The following is a 13,108-nucleotide window of genomic DNA, read 5'->3' as shown; positions in this document are numbered from 1 at the left end:
TATATATGTATATATATATATTATTTGTAATTTATTTTTAAATTACTGTATTTTGCGATTCTGGTAACAGTTTGTAGCTTTTCCATAATTTTTATATTATGCCGGAAAAGACAAAGACTAAATTGGATATATAAACACAATTACTAATAATTCAGCATAACTTTTTGTTGTTGTTGTTTTCAGATTGCGGAACACATTAAACCAGCAAATCTACTTCATACATGTATATATATGAAAGAAAGCAGACGAACACTGTATTGGAAATGAAAGAAGTATAGCTGATATTAATATTCATCTTCGTCATTTTGAGGTGGTATAGCATCTTCAGTGAAGTCGTCTGGAACCGCAAAACCTTCCTGTAACAGTTTAAAATATTAATTTTTAGATTTATGTATATATATAAACAGTTTGTTATTTTAAAAATGTAATTTATAAACCTCTGTTGCGTATAAGATTTCCAAAATTCTTTCTATTAAAGCCATTTTATCTTCAGTATGTTCTTGCTCTTGGCAAAGAACTTCAATATCTCGTAACTTTCCATAATAAAAATCACGTTCTCTTTCCAGGCCTTCCACCGTTAGCTTAAGTTCAGCCATCTACATTCATTAAATTAAAATTATTATTATTAGTGTATTTGATTTATGTAAAGACTAGTTTTACACTACTCTTCTGTTCATTTTAAAACAGTATACACTTTTATTAATTAAAATCTACCGCCCTGTTATCATTGCATAGTTCCAGAGATTTCGTTGTTACGTTAAAAAACTGAAAACGTCAACGCGATAATAGAAGTGAGATTTTCAAGCTGACTAACTTATAAAAAAAATTGATTTCATTTTATATGAAAATGTATAATGTCTTCAAAATAATACTAACGGTAATAATATTGTTGTTATTACACTACTCTTGTTACTAATAATATAAATAACAAATTTATTGTATTATTATTTATTATTGTTATTAAATAATATAACAGTATCATTAACCTGGCTGTTTAATTCTTCTATCCTTTGAGAATCTCCACTACTAGCTAATCTATTAGAAGTTATTCTTGGAGCGGATGGCTTATTCTGAGTCCTGGGAGCTTTGAAAAAAAATATATATAATTAATCAACTATTATTAAAATTAGCAGATTGAAGGATTTTATTCTATTCGAATTTCTCTCTAATAATAATTTATTCGATGAAGGTATAAATAATTCATAAGAATTAAAATTAAAAATAATTTTCTACTTTATTTAATTATTTCTATTTTATTTAATTAAGTTGATGGTTCTTAATTTTTAATCGGAATTTTTGGTAGTGCAACATTTTAGTGAGGCTATCATAAATAAGAGATTATTGCTTTGTTATTTTTTAGAATATATTCAAATTATCTAAAAAATTAATATGTTTGAGTAATTTTTATATATAATGTATACGGAATTTTCGAAAAACAGGATGTAATAATAAATGTGTAAATTAAAAGCAATTATCATCATAAAATTATGCAATAAATCTTAAATTCAAGTTTTGTTTATTGGTAAATATTTACATAACTATGAATTATGAAACATAATAAGTGTCAATTATATACTCGCATATATGTATATAATCCGAAAATTAATTGACATTTATTATATTTCATTGTACATTAACATAAAAGTTATACACTATAATGTATAATATATCGTAAAAATTTGTTATTAAAAGAACTCATCATTATGTATGAGTATGTCATCGTACAGCATAAAAATCGATAATCGTCACATTAAAAATCGCAGACTTCTTATATATTAATTCCAGATTATTATTAAAAATATTTGATAGTGATGTGCTTTTGTTAGAAACGGCCTGTAATCTTTTAAAATGGTTTGTCTTGCAAGAATTCTCTTATATCCTTATTCATGTAAAAGTGCAAGGTTACTAATAAAGAACATAGGATTACCGGTACATATTTACAAAAGATAAAGATAAACAAAACACCTTTTTTGCCGAGAAATATAATTTTTAAACAACAAACGTTTTCAGCCTAATTAATAGGCCATCTTCAGGTTGAAAAATACAACGGAACGTAAATGTTCCATGAATAGAACATAAAAATTTAAATCAAAACTTTTTACAAGAGAAAATAACGGAAGAATATTTACACTCCACATTAAAAAAAATGCTTTTCTTGTTCCATAATTATTCGTCATATTATTCTGTTACAAAATGATTTTTAATGCTGTTTTCGAAAATGTAGACTAATTAAAAACTTGTATATATATTTTAACTTTTTTATATATTGTATATATTTTTGTATATATATTTTAACTATTTTAACTATATTATCTTTTGGATAAGTAGTGTATATATATATATATATACACACACACACACACACACTACTTATTCAAAAAAATAGAATTCATGTATTAGGGGTAAAAATAAATTGATTATTTAAATTTTTCACTTAATTAAATTACTACATCTATTTACAGAGTTAAATTGATTCAATCAACTACAACTAACAATAATAGAATCTCAAATGGTTTACTGAAATAACAGCAAATCTCAGATTGATTTATATTTATAGTCAACAAGCAAAAACAAAATTAAACATTAATAAATGTATACTATTTTGTTATCCAATTTAGTATCTATTCTAATTCAAATCATTTAGTAGCATTTTATAAAATGTTTTATATATAAAATATAATAATTTATTACCGTAATGATAAGCAATTGCAATTTGAGTAATATGTATTCTCTAATTGCATCATCGATTACAGCATATAACATGTAAATATTTTTATTCAGTTGAAATTTAAAATTAAAAAGTGTTTTGAAGATATTAACGATAAAGCGATGTTGAAAGCAGCTGAAAAGGAAAATGAAAAGTAACAATGTTTACGTGTATCTTCGAAAATTGAATAAAATTTTAAGCGATTTTAAATGCGTGTTAATTAATTTATTCTTGAAAAATTCTTTTAGGAAAGAAATTTGGAAGAAATTGGAAAAGATTAAAGAATTCAGAAATAAAACAATAAGAAGATTAAATTTATTATCAGAACATGTTGAAAATATATCTGTAAATGTTAATGACATAAACGAAGCTCATCAACAATTGAGAAACGAAGATTATAATGATTTTACAAGTTGTGAATCAGCTTTTGAAGATTTCACAGCTAGAATGTGTAGTTTAGAAATGAAAATCGCAAATTGATCGTTTAACAGAGAATAAACTTTTAAATTTATATTTTTTTGTTTAAATATATATTTATTTCCATAAAGTTGATTTTCAGACATGAATAATATTTTAAGTTCTGCTTTGCCCATTGATAAAAAAATTTAAATTTGATATTCAAAGATTCAATACTTGAATTCAGTTTTTGTCTCTAGGCAAAAAGTTTTTAATTGAAAAGGCGCAAAAATTTTTATAAAATTAAATATATGATATAAATTAATAAACAACGTGACAATGATATATATATATATATATATTTTACACTACTCTCATAGTAAATTCTTAAGTTTCTCGGGCTGCTTAATATTAATTACTAGTGGCGTGCTGTCACATTTGATGATAGGGAACTGAGTTTTTGTAAGATGCCGACTTCCAGGGGGAAATCAGATAATTGCGTGTCAGTGATGGTCTAGGGTCCATTGGCCCACCATCTTCGTCCCCGCATTTGAGTGGACTAGACCCTGAACACTGAGAGTTCGGTCGTGGTTTCAGGCCTCGCTCGGACAGGCTGGCAGCATGGAGTTTTCCGGGTTTTCTCCATGTCGATAACGCCTGAATAGGGGCCAGTTTTCCATAAAAGTCTCCCCGGAAGGCATTCTTTCCCCGCGCGCGATTAGGCCATTCTATAAGGCCGGCTCTTCGGTCGCATAGCGATCACCTACAAGTCTCTCGGAGTAAAGGTGTATAGCCTTAAGACTCCATATAAACCAGCATCTACCGACAAAGCAGAAAGAAGGGCCATTCATACGTGCATGGTGGCGGAGGAGTCAAATACGACAAGAAACAAAAACCGTTTATTTTAACATAAAATAAACTTACACTATGTACAAAATAGGACAATTTAGGACAATCAGCTGTTCGGACATTCTGGGGGTCGATGTGGTTCTTTGATCGTCGATAGAAGGTGGCTCCGGGACAGTGGCGTTGACAAGTCTGTAAGGCAGGTGGGGAGATATCGTCTGCTGGGGTCGACGACACGGTCTAAGTCCGAAGTGGAACGGGTTACAGATTTGAAAAATAGACGAGAAACTGCTTTTTTTGCGCGTCGACACACGGTGTTTTGGTTATTGGGAACTAACGTTAATGGAGTACCAGGTGTCCTTGATTGTCGGGGATTATATCAATCTCGGTTCTTTCTTTTGGCCATTTTGATTGGTCGTTCTCCCTCAACCACGCTTCCCGAGTGCCTGGTCCCTCGTTACTAAGTGTAACGAGATTCCTAGGACAATTTAGCGCGAGAAAGGTCAAAATCGAAGATGAATTCGATCTTCCACCGATTATAGGACGACTTCCTTCCGCGATTTATGGTTTCTGCGTCGCAGTTTGATATAAACAATGAGTGTTCAACTACAAACGAATTTTTTTTCTTTTTTTTTTTAACTAATAAAGGCTACTTTATATTTTCGCCGTGGAAACTGTCTTGTATTCGACAATACGGCGCTTCCATTGGGAATATTCATACACGAATTTATATTCAAATATACAATAGCAATCTTATCGTTGTTTTTCACGTGTATAGAATTTTGTAATAAAATACATAATGCGGTTATGCTAAAATATTAATTTTAAATAATTCAAAGTACGTTAAAATAAGAAAATAATCGCACAATATGTATTTATATTTTAGAAAATACAAGGGAAGCGGCGCTTCCAATGACAGCACGCCACTGTTAATTACATATATACACTATTTTCAGACGACTGCACAGTAAGTTATCAATCTATGCCATAATGGCCCAGTTTTGAATCCGATCGAAATCCCATCATTTATCACAAACAGTACGTGTCAGGGCATTGTCCCAATCTTTTATATATACTGATCAAAATAGCCTGGTAAATCTGGCATGCATTGAGTTTTTTCCCAGGAAAATATATATATATATATATTTCGGAACAAAACTTATAATGCATATATTACTGATTTTTATCTTATAGTTTTTAGATTTCAGATATACTGTATATGATATGATGAATATTCCATTTCGAAAATTATTACAATAATTTAAGAAAATATTGAGAATTGTGCCCTCAGCACTAAAGATAAGGGATCAGTAAGGACATTTGGCCCAATCCTCACATTTACAAGAGCCTCAAAAATATCGTAACACGTTATTCATTTCATAGCATTTCTTGTGTATTAAGAAAAAATAAACTCCGACAAAAAAAGCTATTATTTAAAAAGATTCAAACAATTTTTAATGCTTTTTTTTATAACCTGGGACTAAAAATTTTGCTTCAGCAACTTCGATATTATGCTGAGGATTAAAAGGTCCAAAGGAATTCCTCTAGAAGTTAATAGAGGGACAACAACTTATCCGACATCACGCTCATCTGAATACAGTACTTATAGAGACAATCGCCTCATCATTAGTTGAGGAGTAAAAGACTCCCATATACTACCAACACTCTTGAAAAGACAGATCGCTGCAAACTTGTAGCCCAGAGTAGTCAAAAACTAAACTGAGGTTAAGCAGCTGCGGCCATTCGGCCGAATTGAAAAATTATTACGCCTCATANCTGCATGTGTGGCGCCACCTGTTATAATATTTTATTTTTAAAACTTTTTATATTTTTAATTATTATAAAATGACAAGAAAGTTAATTTTGGGGGTAAGGATGGGTTTTATAAAAATTGTAAATGCTAATAACGAGTAAAATCGTCATTAAGTTCGAACCTACTCGAGATATGACACTCAATCCCCTTTATTTCCCCAACTCCTACCCCTTAGCTTTAGCCACCAAAATTTAATAGCATCAATGGCTCCTAATGCACAAACCTCTTTACAAAATTTCAGAAATTTTCGACAAAAAGCACAGGAGTTATTAAACTTCAAAATCGTGGCACCTCCACACACAAATATCTATACATACAGAAAAAAACACTCAAATTTGTTTTACATTTCTTGACGTTTCAAGATCCCGAGTCCAAAAATATAAAAATCTTGGGGGGTCATTTTTGATCAATCGTGATACTTTTTCTCTGTTATATATAACAGAGCAGGAAAAGTAAAAACTTTAACAAACAAGTTCTATTGTGTATAGATTTAATGTTGAGTCGCGAAAATTTGAAAGTGGGATCGTGAAAAAACAGTATGGGAATTACTGGTATAGAACATTGAGAACTTTTTATTCTGACTGGAATGAATTTACAATATAGGTATGGTACATTATATTTACAAAAGTCCAGGTATGTTTTCGATTGAAAAATATTACTTTTTACAATGGCAGTCATTATAACTTCTAGTGGCAGCCTTAGCTTTCTTCAAGAGATCAGAATGTAATTCATAGCATTTAGTGTTGCTTGAAAACCGCTGCGATATAGAAGTAATCAGAGAAGATAGTCCCATCCAATGCCGTAACTAGGGCGGTGCCAGCGGTGCCCAGGCACAGGGCGCAGAAATGACCTGGACGAAGTTTCGGGTCATAGTTTTGGGGCGTAGTTACAGAAGCTCGCACTGGGCGCATAAAAGACTAGTTACGGAGCTGGTTCCATCGTTCTGCAAACAATTTGTGACATCGGTTTTGTCTTTCTTTGTAATGCTTAAAACCCTCTCCTCTCAAGAATTAATTTATGGCATAACCATAACAATTTGTTTTGCGTAATCTGGAAAATCTCTGTTGTCAATTATAATCTACCATCTTTTGGAGAACAATTTTCAAAACTATCAGTTTTGTCATCTTCCTTGCCAGACAGAAATTTGAGAAAAGTAACTTAAGCAGTCGTTCTCAGTGTTCCTTGTAAACATTTTATTGCAGCAAAAAGCTATCCGTGCAAAAAGGACGGTTAAGAGCTCTGGGGTTCGAACTGGAGTCCTCCAAAGTAGTAAGACGCCCTTGTTTTAGCTATTTGGCCGTCTAATGCACATTATTAAGAATCGTGATAGTCTATTGTTTTTAAAATTATCCAATGTAGTGTATAATTAATATAATCATAGTTTAAGTGTAAAGAACTAAACTAATTACAATGCCTAATAATAAATTGAATTAATATTTCAGTTATAAATTATTATTATTTATTCTTTTAGTATTATTACGTGAAAGAGTTTTATATAGCAAATGAAACTGAAAAATTCAAAGATTCTGTAAAAGATATTCAAAATTATCAAAATAAAATTTCAAGAGATTTTAACAAAAGTTTAGAAAATGTAAGAAGACAAAATTTATTGTTATTTTTGTAATAAACATTAGTAATTTAATTTTGTTAATGATAATTTATTTTCAGATAATAAGTAAATATAGTGGCGACATTTCAAAAATATATATTGATTTGAATTCTGTGGAAGATATGATGGCAATTGATGAGATGATAAACGATATGAAAAAAGCAGATAAACTGGTAACTTTTATTTTTACTGTAATTCTCAACCGTGGGAAAACGTTAATTTCATTTTAAAAAATAAGTGATTTTTCTCATTTGATTTAGATGATCTTAAGGTTCGTATTGCATCTCAAGTACCTTTTAATTAACGTAGAGATAATAATTACAATCAATTATTTTTACAACTATTTAATAAATAAAAATTGCTTGCATAAGTAAAAGCATTTTATAACTTTCATAAAATGAAATAAATTTGATTTTTAAGATTCGATTCTGAAATCTGGAACTTTTAACAATTTTATTTTTGATTTACTTCTCTTAGCAATACACAGTACCTACTTTAGGAGTCGTATCGCAATCTATCCATCCATAATCTTTGGTTTTAATAATTTTTGAAAATTATTTTTCGTTATTTGAAGATAATTTAAATGGGTTTATTCTCATCTAGGGTGCTTTATTATAATTATTATGCATTATTATGGCGTTATTTGTTATATATTAAGTTACAGCAACTCCACTCTTGGGCGGTGGGGTTATGCCGTCCGGGAGGTCTTTATAAGGGTAACTGCCCCTATTTAGGCGTTACAGACGTGGAGAAAACCCGGAAAACTCCACGTGGCCAGCCCGTCCGAGCGAGGCGCCAATAACGACCGAACTCCCAGTGTTTAGGGAACGGAACCGCTTGGTCACTGGTGGCCAAGGCGTTATTGAAGAAACGTTTTTATTACTAGACAAAGTAGGCATGTGCCTACGGAGGCAAATTTTTATAAGTGCATTCTAATTACATGATCTGTCTGTTAATATGTTAATATATAAAAGCAATATCATTTTTTAAAAATAAGTATTTAGAGGAGAAATACTTTTGTAACTTAATGAAATTAACATATATAATGTTTTATCTTAAACCTCCTACTACAAATAAGGACGGCAAAATTTATCTGTCTACAGCGGCAAATGCTAAAAACGCTTCTTCATACATGGCATATAGGAGTATTCAAGTAGTTAGCGCTATGTCGAACTGGAGTCAAGACATAACTGCAGAACACTGTTTACGTGCTATTCATATAAGTACCAGTGTTTAAGAATTTTTACGCAGTTTTTAACATGCGTAACATGTGTATAGTACGGCAGCCTTCTGTAGTGTGATGTATGTGCTGTTGAGAAACTCTAATGGTTTAAGATTTTCGTATAGTATAAGTGATATGACACCTGTGAAAGAAAGGACTATTTGCACAATATGTATATTATTCATTCTCCACAGATACTTTAATTCGTAAGCAAGTTCTGAGTATTTATCAAGTTTTTCAGTATCCACTTATACAGCCTCATGAATTATTGGTAGGATTTAATCTCTAAACATCTCTCCCAGGACTCTGGGATTTTCAGATGTATTCCCAGACGTTTAGTACCCATACTATTTTTTCTATTAATATAACATCTAATACAGTGCAGCAGTGTATATTCTAACGTGCAATTGGACACAAAATGTGTAATGAAAATTTTGAATTGTGCAATCGGAATCACATATTTGTGCAGTAATTAATTGCCGGATTCTAGGTTTTTTAGTATGTCTTTCTTCCGATTAGGTTAAAGTTCAAATATTTACCTAAATTACATAGTCTACGGTAAAACCTGTCTATAGCGTTTAATAAAAAGTATACTAAATATAAAGTAAACTAACCTAAACGGAAAAAATTCTTCGGAACGAAGTGATTTTCTGTTAAAAAAGAATCTGTTCACAATGGAAACTTGTCAAACCAGAAAAAATATTCGGTTCCGTGCGATTCCGGTTTTAATAGTATATACAGGCATACCTCGACTTAAGTCGTTTCGAGTTACGTCGTTCCCGATTATACGTCGCTTGTTAAAAAAGTATATGGAAAAATAAAAATCAAGTTTAAGTCATTTTATTCGACTTTACGTCTGTCTGCCACAAATATTGAAGTCGTAATATCACTAGATAAACGTTTAAAGCACATAAAATCATATTAAAATATACACATTTACAAGTATGTACTGTATTTACAGTACAGTACATGCATTCGTAAATTTAGATTACTTTTTTCTGTACTCTATTAAAAACTAAAATTTATTTTAGTTTTTAATAGAGTACAGAAAAAAGCTTAAAATAGATAAGCTTAAAATAGATTTTTATTAACCATAAGCTTAAAATAGATTTTTATTAACCATATATAAGCTTAAAATAGATTTTTATAAGCTTAAAATAGATTTTTATTAACCATATATTATTAAAAATGCATTAATAAATAAAATACAGAACCGGGAATGGTAATTTACGGTTTAGCCTAGTGATAAGTAGATTCGGAGACAAGTAAATTCGACTTACGTCGTTTCTCGACTTACGTCGTTTTCCTGGAACCAATTACCGACGTAAGGCGAGGTATACCTGTATTTTATTCGGCTCATAAAAAAGAGAATGTTGGTAGTATTTGTATTCAATAAACACAATAGATAGTTTTTATACAATACCAATATCATCGAATCCAGACGGGTCGAAAATTCCCAGAATGTTTCGAGTATGGTCCGACCAGATATGTCGTCTCCTTCACTTACCACCCGGTCGCTCCAGTGTGGGCCTGGCCGAACTCACAATGGGATTGCTAAAATATGCGAAAAGAGTTAAAAAATATCAATATTATCATTTAAACTATAATCCACAACCATAGCGCATGTATTGTATAGTAAATTGCATTACATGCAGGCATACAGTGCGCATGTTTAACAATTAAGATTAAATGGTGATTGAAATTAATAAATAATTATATAGATATAATATTTCTGTTATTATCCTTATTTTCCATTTATGTCTTTTAATTATTTTCTCTAATTAATGCTAGGATATATCGGCTTGACCAAAATAAAACCTATATTTGGGCAGTAGGGTAAAAACCTTAGAATAAGATCTTATTCTAAAGTGATTGAGATGTTTACCCGTCTGTGTTGGAAAATCCCAGAGTATTTTTCAACAGTTTTTTCACTTCTATGTTATTCTGTGATTATATCAAGTCTTGCTATACTGAATCCATACTTTATGAAAAGATTTCAGTGAATTAGTGCTGCTGTTTTGTTATACCATTCGAGACAGTATATTTGTGTAATTTTCTTGTGCAGTTCGACAGTCTTCTCACTCACTTTTCACGGGTGACATTTAATGTTCATTATCTTAGCTACTTTCATTTCTCCTACTTTCTACTCTTTGTTTGATATTCTTAAGATACTAGTTTTGGAGGGAAATAAACTACTCGAAGGCCAGTTTCACTGTTACCTTGTTAAGTGCTCTTTTCGGTATGCTTCCTTTGTTTCTTCGGTTTTCTGCAATTCGGACTCTTAGCTTCTTTTACCATTCCCTTTTTACTTTTCTTTATATATTTCTGTAAGGTTCTCTTTTCTTCTTCAATTGTTCGTTTAACCCCACCATACTCAACCTTTTTTTCTCTCGGGCCACATACACATGATAGCTATTACACGCGGGCCGCAACATAACAATTACAGTATAATAAAAAACTTACTTAATTTCTCACTTACCCCAGAAATTTAGTGTGACTGTTGATATTGCGAACATTTTTTCACAATTTCATTTAAATTTTTTTTAACACTCTTTCCGCCCTGTGGGCACTAAGAGGGCCTTTTATAGCAGGTCCATAGCAGGCAGCATTATAGCAGGCCCCTATAGCAGGCACCGTTGTGGGTCTGGGTTAGGCCAGGTCCACAATGGTGCGACCGGGTGGTGAGGGACGAGGCCCGACATATCCGAACGGACCACTCCCCGAAAAATTCCTGGGGGATTCCCTGACCCGACCGGATTCGATCCAGAGCGGTAGACTGCCACCTTGACTGCTCGGCTGTCAATTCATTTAAATCAGGTTTGTAACTGATTCATGCTACTCGTAAAACAGCATCCAGGTGTGAATCAGTAAGCCAGTTTCTATATATGTTCTTTGCATATTTCATTTTTGAGTATGACGTTTCACATAGATACGTTGATGCGAACAACGTAAGTAAATTTTGAGCACATTTTTTACAGTCTTATATTGATCGGGCACTACTTTCCAGAAGTGGTAATTATTTCCAGAAGTCAACGTAATTATTTTCCGCTCTCTTTCACTTCGGGGCCACTCACAAAAGCTCGCGGGCCACTCACAAAAGTCCGCGGGCCGCAGGTTGAGTATGATGGGTTTAACCTGTAGCAGTCCAAGCTTCTTTCAAAATGAGGAAAGGAAATCGATCCTGTTATACTGTGAATTCAGGGCAAAGTTTATTATTTGTTTGATTGTTTGTTTGCTGTTGTTGTTGTTATATAATCATTAATTAATACGTTAAGACATAATATAATAATATAATACATTAGCGTTTTCATTTTACAAATTTTGCCATTATATTTCGTTTCATGAAAATGTATGAGATTTTATAATATGTATTATGGAAAAATTCCTGTAGAATTTTTTCAGATTTTTATTTTTATTTTCTCTAATTATTCTATAGAAATAATTTCGTTTCCAACTGATGTAGAAACTAAAAGGAATTTTATAGAATTAGAAGTGTAAATTTAATATATTATTATTATTATTATAAAATATTGAAAATATTTAAATTTATGTAAATTTTTATTTTAAAAATAATTCATTTATAAATGTCAAATAACATTTATTGTGCAAATAGGCATTCATAAATACCGGTAGTTAAAATAACAAAACATATTTATATTTATTATGTGAATAGTATAAATTTGGAATATTCCATTTACTGTATGTGAAGATAGATATAACAAAAAACCCATTGCGTATAGTCCAGCAAAGATTTTTAATAATAATTAGAATAAATTTTTAGATATTTTATTGTAAATTTTAAAATTTCATTTAATAATGTAAATATTTTTATTCAGTTGAAATTTAAAATTAAAAAGTGTTTTGAAGATATTAACGATAAAGCGATGTTGAAAGCAGCTGAAAAGGAAAATGAAAAGTAACAATGTTTACGTGTATCTTCGAAAATTGAATAAAATTTTAAGCGATTTTAAATGCGTGTTAATTAATTTATTCTTGAAAAATTCTTTTAGGAAAGAAATTTGGAAGAAATTGGAAAAGATTAAAGAATTCAGAAATAAAACAATAAGAAGATTAAATTTATTATCAGAACATGTTGAAAATATATCTGTAAATGTTAATGACATAAACGAAGCTCATCAACAATTGAGAAACGAAGATTATAATGATTTTACAAGTTGTGAATCAGCTTTTGAAGATTTCACAGCTAGAATGTGTAGTTTAGAAATGAAAATCGCAAATTGATCGTTTAACAGAGAATAAACTTTTAAATTTATATTTTTTTGTTTAAATATATATTTATTTCCATAAAGTTGATTTTCAGACATGAATAATATTTTAAGTTCTGCTTTGCCCATTGATAAAAAAATTTAAATTTGATATTCAAAGATTCAATACTTGAATTCAGTTTTTGTCTCTAGGCAAAAAGTTTTTAATTGAAAAGGCGCAAAAATTTTTATAAAATTAAATATATGATATAAATTAATAAACAACGTGACAATGATATATATATATATA

The 13,108-nt window shown here is 30.6% G+C and overlaps 1 protein-coding gene across 1 annotated transcript in view; it reads left to right on the top strand.

Annotated features, from left to right (window-relative positions):
* LOC111636854 overlaps positions 1-12,845 on the top strand; it is a 19,913-nt gene extending 7,068 nt beyond the window's left edge. The window contains exons 3-6 of the mRNA XM_023382243.1: positions 7,234-7,353; positions 7,431-7,544; positions 12,430-12,509; positions 12,604-12,845. Coding sequence (XP_023238011.1) covers positions 7,234-7,353; positions 7,431-7,544; positions 12,430-12,509; positions 12,604-12,835 — 546 coding nt within the window. The 3' untranslated portion in view covers positions 12,836-12,845. The remainder of the gene's footprint in view (positions 1-7,233; positions 7,354-7,430; positions 7,545-12,429; positions 12,510-12,603) is intronic.
* Positions 12,846-13,108: the final 263 nt, after the last annotated feature.

The sequence above is a fragment of the Centruroides sculpturatus genome, unplaced genomic scaffold, assembly GCF_000671375.1.
Source record: "Centruroides sculpturatus isolate CEXI.00-Female unplaced genomic scaffold, Cexi_2.0 scaffold1101, whole genome shotgun sequence".
Taxonomy (NCBI): Eukaryota; Metazoa; Arthropoda; class Arachnida; order Scorpiones; family Buthidae; genus Centruroides; species Centruroides sculpturatus.
Note: the sequence above shows the minus strand (reverse complement) of the source record. Positions and strands in the feature narration are given on the sequence as shown.